This window comes from Perca fluviatilis, chromosome 12 (assembly GCF_010015445.1).
Source record: "Perca fluviatilis chromosome 12, GENO_Pfluv_1.0, whole genome shotgun sequence".
In the NCBI taxonomy this organism is placed as follows: Eukaryota; Metazoa; Chordata; class Actinopteri; order Perciformes; family Percidae; genus Perca; species Perca fluviatilis.
In genome coordinates, this window is record NC_053123.1 from 15544778 (window position 1) to 15561300 (window position 16523).

The 16523-nt window shown below is 41.8% G+C and overlaps 1 protein-coding gene across 24 annotated transcripts in view; it reads left to right on the forward strand.

The window, feature by feature from the left end:
• The window catches only part of fmnl2a (formin-like 2a), a 50382-nt gene that overhangs the window by 29317 nt on the left and 4542 nt on the right, over positions 1-16523 (forward strand). For 10 of the 24 annotated variants that reach the window (XM_039817496.1, XM_039817509.1, XM_039817503.1 and 7 more), the window contains exons 5-27: positions 630-713; positions 1885-2040; positions 2704-2748; positions 3268-3303; positions 3931-3975; positions 5415-5523; positions 5746-5822; positions 6829-6922; positions 8264-8338; positions 9647-9757; positions 10006-10155; positions 10523-10624; positions 10818-11118; positions 11262-11453; positions 12443-12463; positions 13592-13716; positions 13803-14005; positions 14244-14478; positions 14633-14701; positions 14793-14873; positions 14973-15102; positions 15215-15378; positions 15512-15613. In XM_039817496.1, the coding sequence (XP_039673430.1) occupies positions 630-713; positions 1885-2040; positions 2704-2748; positions 3268-3303; positions 3931-3975; positions 5415-5523; positions 5746-5822; positions 6829-6922; positions 8264-8338; positions 9647-9757; positions 10006-10155; positions 10523-10624; positions 10818-11118; positions 11262-11453; positions 12443-12463; positions 13592-13716; positions 13803-14005; positions 14244-14478; positions 14633-14701; positions 14793-14873; positions 14973-15102; positions 15215-15378; positions 15512-15613 (2707 nt within the window). Of the gene's footprint in view, positions 1-629; positions 714-1884; positions 2041-2703; positions 2749-3267; positions 3315-3930; positions 3976-5414; positions 5524-5745; positions 5823-6828; positions 6923-8263; positions 8339-9646; positions 9758-10005; positions 10156-10522; positions 10625-10817; positions 11119-11261; positions 11454-12442; positions 12464-13591; positions 13717-13802; positions 14006-14243; positions 14479-14632; positions 14702-14792; positions 14874-14972; positions 15103-15214; positions 15379-15511; positions 15614-16523 lie in introns of those variants that run through there. The other 14 variants (XM_039817497.1, XM_039817501.1, XM_039817512.1 and 11 more) reach the window with 7 other exon arrangements.

Genomic DNA, 16523 nt, shown 5'->3' on the forward strand with positions numbered 1-16523 from the left:
AGGAAGGTGAGAATGGTGTGTGTGTGTGTGTGTGTGTGTGTGTGTTGTGTGTGTGTTTTGTGTGTTTGTGTGTTTGTGTGTGTGTGTGTGTGTGTGTGTGTGTGTGTGTGTGTGTGTGTGTGTGTGTGTGTGTGTGTGTGTGTGTGTGTGTGTGTGTGGATGCCTGTGCTTGCAAACACATGCATGGGGGATATGTTTGCTGCTTTGAGCCAGGAAGCTTTGAAGTCTGTCAAACGGGTCATTACAATTCTTCTTGGCAAAGGGAGGGATAAATTGAGGGAGGGTGAATAATCTGAAAACATCTGCATACCAAGGTCAGGTCAGAAAAATGTAAAGACGTGCGCTACCCATTAAATATAAGCATCTGGTGATGTTTCTTTCCGGATAAGAGACAAAAGAAGACTCAGAGAATGAGTTCTGTAGCTGTGATTATCCCAAAGGAGATGAGTTTTTGTTGAAACCGATTAAACTCATAAACTACCAATATTATGAAAGCTGGTTCTTGTTCTAACTGCTGATCTATTATATGTTCTGTGTGTGTTCTTTCTAGAAATGACCCAAATAATTTTATAGGAGTCTGTGTGCTGGTAAACATTTGTTGAGTTAAACTTGTTTCTGTCTATCTTCAGGTGGGTGAGAGAATTCTTAAATGAAGAGAACAAAGGCCTGGACGTGCTGGTGGAGTATCTTTCTTTTGCACAGTATGCCGTCACGTAAGTCACTACCAGCTCTTTCTCTGTATATCACTATGTTCTATATGCAGAACTGACAACCAACACAATGCTGCTATTCTGCACAGCCGCTGATGCATCTCCACCACCACCACTGCTGCTGCCTGGTTGTCAGAAACACTGAGTCACTCAGGGCCCATTGCTGACACATTGGCACTGTGTATTACACCAACCATAGGCTTCTATTCATAGAATGATGGTGTGAATATTAGTCAGTCACAAGGTCCATGTTCAGGGGCCAAAGAGCCACGCAGTTACATTTTTAATTCACCCTCCCCACTTCACCATATGTTATTATGGTCTGTCCACATTATGAATGGTTAGCCGTAAAATTGTGTTTACCCTCAGTACCACCACCGCATCAGCATATACAAGTCATGGAAACGACCAGTCTAAAAACTGAAATAGATCATAGCAGGTATGCTGTAACTACCAGCTCTTTCCAAGGTTTCTACCAAGTACAACAAAACATGAGACATTTTGCATCATGTCTAAACCAAAAACCTGAAATGATAGCGTTTAGTTTTGGAATTGAGTACATTTTCACTTCTGCCAGCACTCATTAATACAAGTGCATAACAAATATAGATACAGTGTATATATGGGATGTTGACTTATCTTAAAACAGATATCTGTATTTAAAAAAAATCATTTATATTTAATTATGTTAGCTGCTGATGTTATAGACAGCAGTGTATGCTTAGTGGCTTAGTGACCTGCTAACTGATGAGGCTTGTTTGGTTTAACCTCGGTGTTTATTTGCTGGTTAGCTAGTTAGTTGTCTTAGCTAGGCTGTTTAGCTTAGCCGTTGGTTGCTGGTAAGTTACTTTTATGACTGTCAAGGAAGGGCCTTTTGCTAGCTAACGTAGCAGGATTTATCCAAACAGTGTAAGCTTGTTTCCGTGTCAAATATTTTATGGTTACTGTCACATTTCAAACCAAGTTTATTTTAAATGCTAAAATGTTACACCTGTAGTAAGTAACCACATTTTAGGGATCCTTAAAAAATAATTTGTCTAACCCCAGATAGTTGTTTTTAGATTTTATTGTTGTCAAATAATAATGATGCCATACCGGCTTCATAAATCCACTATCAGTCAGGCTTTAAATAATATCAAGTTAATGGTTGTGTCTTGTTTTCACGGTGCAAAAGGTTTGATGGAGACTGTGCAGAGAACAACCCAGAGGCTGCTATGGATAAGTCTAAGCCCTGGAGCCACTCTATAGAAGACCTCCATGGAGGAAGCACCCTGCCGTCTTCCATCGCTGGAAACGGCATCACACGTGCTAGCCGACATTCCACGATACGGTACTATACACATATTAATTGATGGTTAAGAATATTCACCATTGCCCATGTGTGTTTGTGTGATTTGTAACTGTTTACAGCTAACTTTGCCACTTAGGGTTTCTAGTTACCTAGTGTTCAGCCGAAGCAATGTGGTTGTATTGTGATTATTTTGAGTCACACATTTCATATGATGCCTCAGCTGCCCCTTTATGTAGTCATGAGGTCTGTAAGACTTTAAATGGCGTAAGACACATTTCTGCAGCAGGAGGCAAACACTATTTGTCTGGATCTTTTGGATTGTCGACCAGGCTGGTTTTGCACATGATTATGAAACATGATTGACAGCAGTTTTTTTATGTGACAGACAAGCAGCAAAAGGAAAAATCTTTTTTATGGATCTGTTTAGTTTTTATGAACACTAAACAAATCATTTTAACTCTAGATTCTGTGCACAGAGGATTTCACAGCAGTTAATTGATAAACTCATGCTAATATATGCTCTAAAGCACAAATCCCATTCAGTTGTGCATTATTTCTCTAATCCTCTCTGTCATTCCATTGATGTTTCAGTACAGCACTCACCCTAAATTCTGTGACCTCTAATCCTTTAGAGGCAATTTGAACTCATTGTACACAAAGAGCACTATTGATTTAATGAGGCACGTGTCTTTTTGATTTCAGATCCTTGCATGATAACCAAGTCAGTTGTTTTATATTGTGTCAAAGGTGCTTAAAATAATACATGTGAAATAAGTAGATATAGAATACTGCATACTACTTTTCTCTTTTTTTTCTCCTGTATTACAGTAATTTTTGTTCCTATCCAATGTGTGTGTGTGTGTGTATATGTATATATATATATATATATATATATATATATATATATATATATATATATATATATATATATATATATATATATATATAATGAAATGTGTGTCCTGTTTGTAAAGCCACACCTATTACCCTATTAAACCACCTATTAGATTTTGTAACCTCCAACAATCACCAGATAGTCAGGGCTTGTTTCATCATTATTAACATATGTAATCTATGACTTATTGGCAGATAATATCACTATTGGCCCATAACAGACTTTTGTTTACACATCTGCCTCCTCCAGATGTACCCCCTGTATCATCAGCATGTATGAGTATGAGTATGAGTATGAGTGTGTGTAACTGGTCAGAGCGTCTTCAGTGAGTCTGACTGTCTCTTCTGTTCTGTCCTGGTGTTCCTTCATAGTCATCTGCTCCTCTGTCTGCCAGTCTTCGACAGCAGGCAGGTCTCAGGTCTCTTGCTTTGCTGCTAACCCTGCTCCCCAAAAGACACACACACACACACACACGCACACATACACATACACACACAAAAAACCCTCCTTTCTCATTGTACTTTATACCTCCCTGCTAGCGCTGCCCAGTTTATTTGTCCTGCTGTCTGTGTCGGGGATGTGAATTATTTGTACTGCCAGCCTCCCCTCCTGCGCTTGAGACTAAATTCTACTTTCCTTGGAGCAAATGGGTTTTTCTGCACTCATTGTTCTTTTCTCTGTGCCTGTGTGCTGCTTGTGTGGCTTTCTAAATGCCATTATGTGCAGAAGCTAACCTAGTTTCTACAAAAGCCCTGTAAAAGCAAAGGCTTTTACAGGGCTTAGGTAGCCTCCAAACAAATTCTGTATTTTGGATACATTATACATTTTTCTTGTTAATAAGAGATGCCACACTAATTATGAAGCATTTGCTCTGGTGGTTTTATAAATGTTTAACTGTCCATTATACAGAATCTTTGTCCCTTATTATCGTTATATCTCTCTTAATTCATTAGCTTTAATTCACAATAATGAAAGCTCAACAACTGGGTGTAAAATAACGATTTATATGTCTTCTTCAAACTGCCATCTTGAAGGACACCGAGCACACTGAGCTGTCCAAAGTGCTCTCAAATAAGACGGTATGGAGTGTGCTAGAAATTAGTAGCTGTGTTAGACCTGTGCCTTATAGTTATAGATGTAGTGTTTGATATTGTTCTGTGGTGTTATTTAGAACTCGCTCTGTTTGTTGTGGCCGTGCTATTTTGAAAAAAGAAAAAAAAAAAACGGCAGGAGTTTTTTTCATGTTTTCTAACCCGGACATTAAATCCTGGACGGCTCAGAACTTTCTCCTGCCTGATGAGAATAAATCTGTCCACAGCACCTCTCACCTCTCCTTTCAGTTTTTGGACGTCTTGTCTCCTTGCAGTCATATTCAATTTGCCGTGTTGTGTCATATAAAGTTTAGTTGAGTAACTTTAGACAAGTCAAAGCAGGTCAAGGTATTACATTTTGCTGGTGTTACGTAATCCTTTATCCTGACCTTGGTTTGAGATTAAGAAATGTTGTTACTCATTTCCTCCCGATTGTGCCACACCTCAGCTTGGATGTTGATTAACTAGGAGAGGAAAAGCGTTCCTTTTTAGTTTTTTAGCTTTTTACTGCTGTGTGAAGCAGTTGCATGTCTCCTTCACCCAGCCTGGCACTACATCCTGCTGAACACGACATGCAGAATGCTCACGGTTATGTCAGACATGCAAAACATTTTGATTATATAATATAATATGATTAACTGTTTTCCAGCTTACTCCAGTGTGAATTTGTCAAATTAAAGGATAGTATTTAAGGATTGAAAGCTCTAGCCTTTTCACACACACACACACACACACACACACACACACACACACACACACACACACACACACACACACACACACACACACACACACACACACACACACGTGTTGTTATTCACAGAGGAGTCACGCCTTCAGGCATGGTAGCTGACACGAATCGGCGTGTCTATCAGTATCCTGAAGACATATTTTTTCCCCCAGAACTCGGGCCAATAATTGAACCTTGTGACAAATGTCTGAAATTAAACCGTTGGGCTCTGACTGGCTCTGCATGTCATTCAGTGATACTGCTATTCCAGCATTTCTCTTTTTGTTGTGAGAGCTGCATCAAGAGAAAAGGCCTGGTCTTTGTCCACATAAAGCTGCACAATCACTGTGCTGCATGCAAATGACTGACTTCTGTGTTAGCTGTAAATGATATCTTTGTGAAGGACATAAAATTAAAACAATTGAAAGAGGACATCCCATGGCCCCTGACAAGGCTGTAGATTATTTGGCCTTTTGTGTGTGTTGATGAAAGGTGGCGTGGCAATTTAACAGCCTCCCTGTGTGAAGGAGGTGGTGTGTGATGGAGGCTCTTTCACAAATGACATCTGTTTTCTTCTTTATCCAGGCCTCGTGCACTCTTGTTTGTGTTCAGAAGCTCATAGACTCGATACTTCTTTTAGTAACCGTTTCCTATTATCACTAAATAGTTTTTTCGTCTTTTCTATAATTATTTTTAGCTGCAACACACTTCCGAGCCGGAGAACTCTGAAAAACTCCAGACTGGTTTGCAAGAAAGACGATGTCCATGTCTGCATCATGTGCCTGCGTGCTATCATGAACTACCAGGTCAGCCTTCTGCACTCCCCGTCAACACAGACTGCATGTCCCTCTGGACTAAAATACACTTATCTAACTGAAGCCAAATTCAATTTGTTCCTCTGCTAGTTCTCCATGTTTCGTTTCTTATGCAGTGGAATGCACCTTTTGCTTATTCATTGGCTCTTCTTCTCTATTAATTAGCTTATTTGTCTCTGTCTTTCTCCCTCTGGTTTGTTTTTCATCTCCCAGTATGGCTTCAACATGGTCATGTCACACCCACATGCTGTGAATGAAATTGCACTAAGTCTCAACAATAAAAACCCAAGGTAAGTTAAAACAAAAAGTCTTCCAGATACATTGTTTGCTCTTTATCTAAATGAAAGCCTGAATATATGCTTATAAAGAAAGGCCCAGGAAATAAAAATTAAATTTTAACATAAATTTGTTTCATTTGGAGCTCAACAAGTCCAGTAAATTTTTTTCCCCAACAAAAACCCAAATCCATAATGGAACATTCAGAGTCCAACATAAGCCTCAGTGCACCTACACAGTCGGATCCAGAGTGAGTGACTTTGTAGCTCAGGGGCACATTCATCCCGACAGACGGGTCAGGGCACCGCTGGCACACTCCACTACACTGGCAGCTGCTCACTGAGACAGCAACCAGAAGGACTTTGTGTGTGTGTGTGTGTGTGTGTGTGTGTGTGTGTGTGTGTGTGTGTGTGTGTGTGTGTGTGTGTGTGTGTGTGTGTGTGTGTGTGTGTGTGTGTGTGTGTGTGTGTGTGTGTGTGTGTGTGTGTGTGTGTGTGTGTGTGTGTGTGTGTGTGTGTGTGTGTGTGTGTGTGTGTGTGTGTGTGTGTGTGTGTGTGTGTGTGTGTGTGTGTGTGTGTTTTCACTTTGTGCCCAAAGGTTCAAGGATTTTCTCAAAAGTGGATGTAAAACCACTTTGGATCACCTGTCACATATCGTCTCATCCAGGCAGAGAAATCTTGCATGAATGAACTACACACACACGGATTGGGCCTGGAATTATTAATTTTTTATACCTGCCTTTAAAATTTTGAGCTTTTTTACTTTTTTTTTTCTCTCAGGCTGTGACATTACAAAACTTTTTTTCAAGTTATTTAAAGTTAGTTACTGTTACTGATTAATATTTATAAAGATGTTTAAACTTAAAAAGACGTTAATTGTAACACCATGTAGATTCATTCTACAGAGAGGTTTCAGCAGCTTAAATTGTTCTCCAGTTTTCCACTTTTGTTTGCTTCATGTTTAAGTACAGGTTTGCCGTAGCACTGGCACTTGTCATTTACTAACTAACCTGTTTTACAGAACTAAAGCTCTGGTCTTGGAGCTCCTGGCAGCAGTTTGTCTCGTGAGAGGAGGCCATGAAATTATTCTCTCTGCATTCGACAACTTTAAGGAGGTACGAGCTGCACGGAGAGGGGAAGTGGGGTCTGAGAAGACGAATATGTCATTACATTTCGACTGTGCAATTTCAAACTGTGACTCAGCCCTGGAGGAATGCTCCCCCGGCAGATGTGAGACCAGCAGATACCTCAGGCTAGCATCTAGGAATGAGCTCTTTGTCAACAGATTACAGACACTGGTTTAGCTGCACAACACAACAGGACCCACTCGACTTCCAGAGAAAACAGCCATTAGTGTATTAACTAGATTTGGCAGACACATCAAAGCTCAGAATACCAGAGAGAGAGATGCAACAGACAGACTTGCCTGACCCTTGTCTGTCTGGATGAGGTCTTCTGGCTGCTGGAGAAAAGAGTGGGAGGTTTATGATGGAGTGGGCGCTAACAGCAGCCCCATTTTGTAGCATAGGACCCGCAAAAATGGGCCGACTGCAGTTAATGCAATATTTACACCCCTGAATGAAATATTGAGTGTTGCTCTCAGTGGCATCGGCATTAGTGGGAGAATAAGACTTAGGGTGAATGTAACTCTTCTAATGAGACGAAGGTTGGTGTCATGATAGTGTAGGCTGCTGGAAGCATTCGATGACTCACTCACATTTCTGTATCTTTTTGCAGTGTAGTAAAGGCAGGTTTTGGTTGTTTTAGTTAAAAAACGTCACTAGATCTAGTTTGCTAAGTGACTTTGATATGCTGTGTTTGATGAAGGGGCTGCAGAGTTTTTTGGATACACGCCCCTCCTCTTCCTCCCTCCCTTCCTTCTCAATTCTTCATCATGCTCCATCTCCCTCATTGCCCTCCAGATGAACTGTCTGAACTGCAGAGCATCTCTCTCTCTCTCTCTCTGTTTCTTTCTGTCTCCTAAATTCTAGTTCAGATAGGCAGGACAAAAACTACAGTATATGTGGTAAATGTTGTACACAAGCAATATTCAACACAGATGCACTGTGTACATTGTACTTAGGTTATGGCGACCTGTGATGTATTTAGCAGTCTTCAGTGAAGACTTTTCATCATACTATTGATAGCCTCTGCTTTTCTGACTGGGAATGGGAATATTCATTCAAATGTATAGTTCAAAGGGTTCATGAGGTTCAACAGTCTCAGGGGAAGAGCATTCATCTCTTGTGTCACACAGTGTATGGGCAGCACAGTAGTCAAAGCTGACATCAGGAGTGTTTTTGTTTTAGGCAGCGCATCCCATGGTTCGTGTGAATTGTGAGGAGTTTGTTGTGTCATTTATGCAAATCAGCGATTGGTTGCATACATCACTGTGGGTTGCTCTCTACACCTAGATTCCAATAACTACAATAAGTGTGATATGGTTTGTTTTGCAGGTGTGCATTGAGACGCAGCGATTTGAGAGGCTAATGGAGTATTTCAAGAACGAGGACAACAACATCGACTTCATGGTATGCACACACACACACACACACACACACACACACACACACACACACACACACACACACACACACACACACACACACACTCCTAATGACTATTGATCACACTCCAAACCCTCGAATATCACCAGGCAAAACCACAGATGGCTTGTGAAGGTCTTTGAGCTAAAGAAGCCCTGACTGACTGTTTCTTTCTCATCCGTGTCAAGCCTTTAGAGGCAGCATTTCATTGAGCTACTAGCATAGTTTTGAGCTGGTTAGAAATGTAGATATTTTGAATATTTCCACTGCTGCGCTTGTGTCCTGATGGGTTTGACCAAAGAGTCCAGTTCAACAATACACGCTCACAGGGTTCCCTGTCTTTGTGCGAGCCTTCTCATTTTTCTCATCACAGCACAAACTACAGACATATGGCGCAATACATCAAACTGAAGTAGTGGCCCTTAGCAAGGAACCCTTGCTTAGTCTCTAATTTCCAGGCTAAATAGTGCTAATTAGCCTGGCAGATAAGAATAAAAGACACTGTGAAGAGAATGCCAACATAGTATTTTGTATAGTATGTGTGTCCATCAAAGTGTCTTAATTGATGTGAGGCACTGCGTGCGTGTGTGCGTGTGTGCGTGTGTGCGTGTGTGCGTGTGTGCGTGTTGTGTGTGTGTGTGTGTGTTGTGCGTGTGTGTGTGTGTGTGTGAAAACCAACAGATGCTGTGTTTGGATAGGACTTCAATAGGACTTCTGTTGCAAGGTCGCTCACAGTCCCTCAGTAGACCATCGTCTGACAGCAGCACTAAAGCAAACAGACTTTGTCAAAGCTGCCATGTCGCACTGAGACAACTGAGCTTCTTACCGGAAGTTTATTAAGCCTGTGTCAGGGTAGAAGAAGTGTGTGTGTGTGTGTGTGTACATTAGACATTGTGGAGATCCCCCTTGATCTGTTGTTTACGAATGCTCCCTTAAGGCAGCCGATGGAGTTGAACTGGCTCATTTTGTTAATTTGTTTTTTCAGATCCTCTTAATCTGCCAGATAAACTACTCAGCCAGCCAAGCAAGCACAATAATGAGGATTTATACACACCAGTTCAGTGGAAGCCATATTAAAAGGAATTATATGTGATAATGAGCATAAAACCATTTTACAGAAGTACCAGGCTGATGTAGAAAAACCTCAAACCTGTTATCTATTAACACATTTTTACCTTAGATTGTCAGCAGACACGCACAGAGTACATTCTATACAAACACTGAGAGAGCCTTTTGTTTTTGCTGTGTCGAATCCTCATTCAATAACAGTATTTCTTCTGTTTAATTCCCCAGGTGGCCTGTATGCAGTTCATCAACATAGTTGTGCACTCAGTGGAGGACATGAACTTCAGAGTTCACCTACAGTATGACTTCACCAAGCTGTGTCTGGACGACTACTTAGACGTGAGTTGAGACATAATGCCGCAGGAAAAATGCACAGACGGACCGAACGCTCCCACTCTTTAATATTCAGCTCAATCTAGAGCACAGGTTGTCATTACAGCAGCACCGAGACAGCAACCACAGAAAAGCAGTTGATAATGGCTTTTCCATTACTTCAGAAAAGAATCTGTCAGATTTGTAAATGTTGCACTCCCTAACTTCCACGCTCTTATCATCATGGCATTTCTTTTTGTGTGCATGTTTTCTAGAAACTAAAGCATACAGAGAGCGATAAGCTGCAGGTTCAGATCCAGGCCTACTTGGATAACGTGTTTGATGTGGGAGCCCTTCTGGAGGATGCCGAGACCAAAAATGCTGCCCTGGAGCGCGTGGAGGAGCTGGAGGAGAACATGTCACATGTGAGAGCGCTCAACTGTTTGATTTTACTCTGACAATCCACAAAACTGACTCCTTAATCTCATTTATATTCTCTCGCAAAAGGCTACTGTATGTATTAATGTCAGGAGGTCCAGGATGTCAGCATTGGATATACTATGATCTCAGGTTTTCCCTTAACTGTCAGCCATCACAAAGGCGGCACACTATATATGAACACACTTCTTGTAACATTCATAACTTTTAAGTCTTCACAAGTTGTTCAGAGAAATATATATATGTTAAATGCCTTACATCAGTGCCTCCCTTTGTTGATATATTGAGTTGTACGTTATTGTTGCAATGATGTCATGTCACTGTGTCCTTTTCCTCCCGGCTATTGTTCTTTAGATGACAGAGAAGCTGCAGGACACGGAGAATGAGGCCATGTCCAAGATCGTGGAGCTGGAAAAGCAGCTGATGCAAAGGAACAAGGAGCTTGAATCGATCAGGGTTAGATTCCAACTCTTAAGCACTCACAATAACCATTTAATACAAAGAGAAGGTTTTACCTAAACTGTTAAAATGTGCTTTTTGTTGTTGTTGGGTTTCCACGCTCACTCCAGAAATATAAAAAATATATAATTTAGACAATACCTTTTTTTAATTAATCTGAACTCCCTTTGTCTGTCCCTCTCCCACATAGGAAGTCTACAAAGACACCAGCTCGCAGGTCCACTCACTGCGGCAGATGTTGAAGGAGAAGGACGAGGCCATCCAGCGACAGAGTAACCTGGAGAAGAAGATCCATGAACTTGAGAAACAGGGCACCATCAAGATCCACAAGAAGGGAGATGGAGACATCTCCATCCTGCCCTCACCACCCTCCGGTGTGGAGGGCTTGCTGGGTGCTGTGATGGGAGCAAACGGCGCAGCAAATCATGTGGGAGTGGCAGCCGGCACACTGGCTCCACCACCACCTCCTCCACTGCCAGTGAACGGCACATGTAGGTTTAGCATTAGTCCAGTAGCATGTAAACTGTTAATCATGAAACGCAGAAAGAAGAGAAAAGATGGGAGAGAATATACACATTTTGCATGTCGCATAAACAAATGATACTAAGCATTGAGCGTCTCTCCTCTCTCCCAGTGTCAAACGGACCATCAGCAGTCATTCCTGCAGCAGCTCCCCCACCTCCACCGCCTCCCCCTCCACCTCCACCTCCTCCCCCAGGGCCAGCCTCACAGATCTCAGCACCTCTGCCCCCTCCGCCTCCTCCTGTAGCGCCCCCACTGCCCGGCTGTGGGACGCCTACGGTTATCATGAACTCTGGGTTAGCAGGTAAGGTCATCTAATCTAGCAATCTAGCAAGTTGGTGTCTATATGTGAGTTACGTTATGGAAAATGATCCTTCAATGGGCATAGCAGTTTATATAAGTTTAGATATAGTAATTTGCAGATTGTTTGGCAAAAAAGTGTGAATTGTATTCCAACTACTTTCCTCCATTGCAAATTTTTTATGTTAACGGCAGCAGCTTCACAGTAAAAGACTTCTAGTTGCTGGGAATGTGATGAAAGCCAGCGGTGCTGCTGGAAGGCTTTTACTGTGAAGCAGCTGCATGAGCGTGATGTACAGTCTTGATTGAGTCATTTGCCGCTGATTGGTTATGGCTTGTTGCTCAATAAAATTAGTCTAAATCTGTATTTGTATGTTTTAATGGTTGGTGGATCAGAACAATATATAACTTATATGATAATGGATGGAATAGTATTACCTAATGTTAAAGTTATTGAAATATTTGATCATTTTAACATGATTTTAACAACAAACATCTATTCATTTTCAGCGACTAAAGTATACATCTGTAATTAAAAGATAATTAAAAGACAGTTTGAACTAAGGTTTCCCATCTGTGTTGAGCTGACAGTTGATGTGTCTGAAACTTAACTTACCAAGTCAACGTAACCTATCAAAGTCACTGTCAGGCAGTGTCGATGAGTAACAAGGCCAGATCTTCATGTGACTCATTGAATTAGAGACTTTTCTTTACTGTATGTCGATGTGATTGCATATTCCTGGGTATGTAATGCATGTGTATGCTAAACCTTTAGAGTGAAGTTATACCCTCCTGAGAAGTTTAACAATCCAGGGATGCCAGTTTTTTTGGTTACACCAGTCAGTAAACAGTGGAAACTGAAAAACGTTTTTTATCTTTAACACACACATCCTGTACCTTGTGTGTTTGAGATGTGCACGTGTAAGCTTTCTCTCTAACTCTGCCAATTTCATAATGATTTAACTTTGAATTGTTTCTTTTTCTGCCAACCAGAGGGACCCATCAAACTTTTCTGTAGGTCCTGCTTGTCTGTGTTTGGTGTTTTGCCCCAACGTTACGCTTTTTAAGTTTTTGGAAAATGGTATTTCAGTCTCTGAATCCCACTAGAAAACAAACAAACAATTCCCATTTGTAGTCTCTTAGAAATAGTTTAGAATTGTTTTCATTTTCATGTTTTCTTTTTTTGCCACTTCTAACATGAGGTCGGCAGCATATAGAACCACATTATCCAAAAAAACACCTGAACTGTGACTTTATGAATTCTTTCTGTCATTCAGCTGTTTTTCCTCTACCAGTGAGACTTTCTGTGAAACAATTAAATGAATTTAAACAACAGAGAAAATACCAAATTTCAAAATTCTGCATGATTTACCTTCACACCTTCTGGTAGTTTTGTTATTGTGTGTGTGTGTGTGTGTTTGTGTTTGTGTTTGTGTTTGTGTGTGTGTTTGTGTTTGTGTTTGTATGCATTAAGTTATGACCACATCGCAGTGTTGCACACAGTGACCTGCTGTGGCACGCAGAGGATAGAAAATGAAAGGCGTTCTGCCGAGCTGGAATGCTGTTAACCTTTTCCATGACAACCTTCTCTTTCTGTCCCTGCTGACACCTTGTCTGTGTAACTTAGCAGGGCACCACCTCCGTGTTCAGCTGAAGTGAATCAGCCCAGGTGGCCACAAATAGCCATAATCTGTCCGATAAATAGTGTGTCACCCAGCCAGGCAGGAAATCCTCACCATATGCACCACTTACTGTACAGGGTATACCCTTTGGCCTTCTTCTCCTACAGGCGTCAGTCTGCTTCAAGCATGACCAAGTGTCCTTTTTGTTTAGCTTTAAAGAAAGGAAGCATTCTTTCAAAATACATTGGAAAAAAAAATCAACTTGAAGGAGGGTTGTAGGTTTTTAGCGATAAAACTGTCACATGTCCATTTGTGTCACCAATTCACAGATACCTGTGTGTGTGTGTGTGTGTGTGTGTGTGTGTGTGTGTGTGTGTGTGTGTGTGTGTGTGTGTGTGTGTGTGTGTGTGTGTGTGTGTGTGTGTGTGTGTGTGTGTGTGTGTGTGTGTGTGTGTGTGTGTGTGTGTGTCTACTTTCATATGAGGTAGATGCTGTGCTAACTCTTCTGTTTCCTGTGTAGCTGTTAAGATCAAGAAACCCATCAAGACAAAGTTCCGTATGCCCGTCTTCAACTGGGTAGCCCTGAAACCAAACCAGATCAACGGGACTGTCTTCAATGAGATTGATGATGAGAGGATACTTGAGGTAAGAGTCTGCTCTCGCTTAGTCCACTTCTGGTCTCATTTCCACGATAACCGAACATTAACCAATTTGTTGTCGGCGTGTTTAAGGACCTGAATGTGGACGAGTTTGAGGAGATGTTTAAGACTAAAGCCCAGGGCCCGGCTATTGACCTCACCATGAACAAGCAGAAGGTCATCCAGAAGGGGCCCAACAAGGTGGCGCTACTGGACTCCAACAGAGCAAAGAACCTGGCCATCACACTGAGGAAAGTTGGCAAGACCCCTGAGGAGATCTGCAAGGCCATTCAGATGTAAGCCCCTTCAAAATAAAACGAAAGACCCCAATCCTTCTGGTGTTCTTGCATGCTTTCTATGCATGTAGTACCTGAATGAGACGTATGACACATTCACTTGCACTGTATGCTGGCATGTGATGAATGTTATTATTCAAAAGACAGTCATACAGTATGTTACCAAATGGTCAGTGTCCTTTATTTTAGGTTCCCAGTATGTAACCTACTGTGTAACCCGTGTCTCCCCGTCTTTTAGCTTTGACCTGCGAACTCTGCCGGTCGACTTCGTGGAGTGTCTGATGCGCTTCCAGCCCACCGAGAATGAGATTAAAATCATGCGGCAGTACGAGAAGGAGCGCAAGCCGCTGGAGAACCTGCCGGACGAGGACCGCTTTATGATGCAGTTTAGTAAAATCGAGCGGCTCATGCAAAAGATGACCATCATGGCCTTCATCGGCAACTTCTGTGAGAGCGTGCAGATGCTCACACCGGTGAGAACTGGGATCTCTTTGTGGGGGACAATATATTTCAAAACTAAAACACTGAAAATGATTAGAGGCAGTTAATACAGCATGCTGTGACCATAGAAAGCAACGATGGTGCACTGAATTCGACATCTACTCAGGCTCTTTGTTTTGCCCACAGCAAATTCATGCAGTCATCGCAGCATCTGTGTCCATCAAGTCCTCACAGAAACTAAAGAAAATTCTAGAGGTAACTCATTTATTTGTATCTGGACTGAACATAATGTTAAATGAATGCATGGATTTTCTTTTTCACATTCTTGTTCCTTGTTGTTTGTCAGATCATCTTGGCACTCGGAAACTACATGAACAGCAGCAAAAGAGGAGCTGTGTACGGATTCAAGCTGCAAAGTTTAGACTTGGTACTGCCTTAAAAGCCGTATTCTTTTTCTTTACAAATGTTTTCCAAAGTTTTTGTGTTCTTACTTTAACTAATTTACTACTAACTTAATTCTCTACAGCTACTGGATACCAAGTCGACAGACCGTAAGATGACGTTGTTACACTACATAGCCAATGTGGTAAAGGAGAAATACTCACAAGTTTCTCTCTTCTACAACGAGCTGCACTACGTGGAGAAAGCTGCAGCAGGTGAGTCGTAGAGTGCAGATGTGTTTGCTGCTCTGCCACCCATTCTTATCTGACTTTTTACAGTTCAGTGCAGGGTTGCACGTATACTCAATACGTCCGGTCTTGTTCCCAGTGTCGTTGGAGAACGTCCTGCTGGATGTTAGGGAGCTGCAGAGAGGCATGGAGCTGACTAAAAGAGAGTACAGCATGCACGGCCACAACACCATGCTCAAAGACTTCATCACACACAATGAGAACAAGCTGAAGAAGCTGCAGGATGATGCCAAGATTGCACAGGTAAACATGAGCACTCCTTTTTTTTTTGCAATTGCTCCGATGCCTTGTTTTTTGTTAACTCTGTTGTTGTGACAGGGTTTAAATGAAGTCAACTAAGTGTTTTCTGAGTGAGTCCACTGTCTGTCTTTGAAAGGATGCCTTTGACGAGGCAGTGAAGTTCTTCGGGGAGAACTCTAAAACCACGCCGCCCTCCGTCTTCTTCCCTGTGTTTGTGCGATTTGTTAGGGCTTACAGGGTGAGTTGCATAATCATCTCTCACACAATCACACAAAACTAGTCGAACAAAAATATACCTCACCAAGACTCGAGACTTAAAAGAGTACTCCGCTGATATAGCATAGAACTTCTATAACATTGGACAGTTTTTACAAAAAGGATCAAAATCGATGCAGCAGAAGCGTAGATATCGTCTTTTTGTATTCCATGCATTCTTCTGCCTGAATGCAACCCAACCAACGAAGGTTTGGTCAGAGTTTCGGGTGTGTTATGCTAGTATTACATTACATGTCATTTAGCTGACGCTTTCATCCAAAGCGACTTACAATTGCTATATATGTCAGAGGTCGCACACCTCTGGAGCAGCTAGGGGTTAAGTGTCTTGCTCAGGGACACATTGGTTGATGTATCACAGTGGGAATCAAACCCAAGTCTCCCACACCAAAGGCATGTGTCATATCCACTGCGCCATCATCACCCCCATCAGCCACCCTAGTAGCGGCTAATGTAGCCTCGAGACGCTGGCCTCAAGCAGAGATGAGGAGTGGGCAACAGAGGTCTGCTAAGCTCACTTCTTTCTAACTCCAAACCCCCAGATTTGTTTCATTTTTCACACATGTAGTCTCTTGTAGCCCCAACCAACGCTGCCTCATGTCCATTTATTTTTCTCGCAGCTTCCTGCATAGCCAAAAAAGGCTTTATACAACTTTTTTTCCTCATACTCAGCAGTACTCCCCCTAGACATTAATACGCCCTCTAGTGTAATCACAACAGCACTTTGTTTTCTTTCATACCAAAACGCAGTTCAAATAATTTCACTAATACAATTGAAAGTTTAAGCATTACGTACTACAGAACCACTACAAACAAAAACTCATCGCAATGTTTTACTGCACTTCACAGCGTCTTGGCTGTTTTCAGCCGTTTGT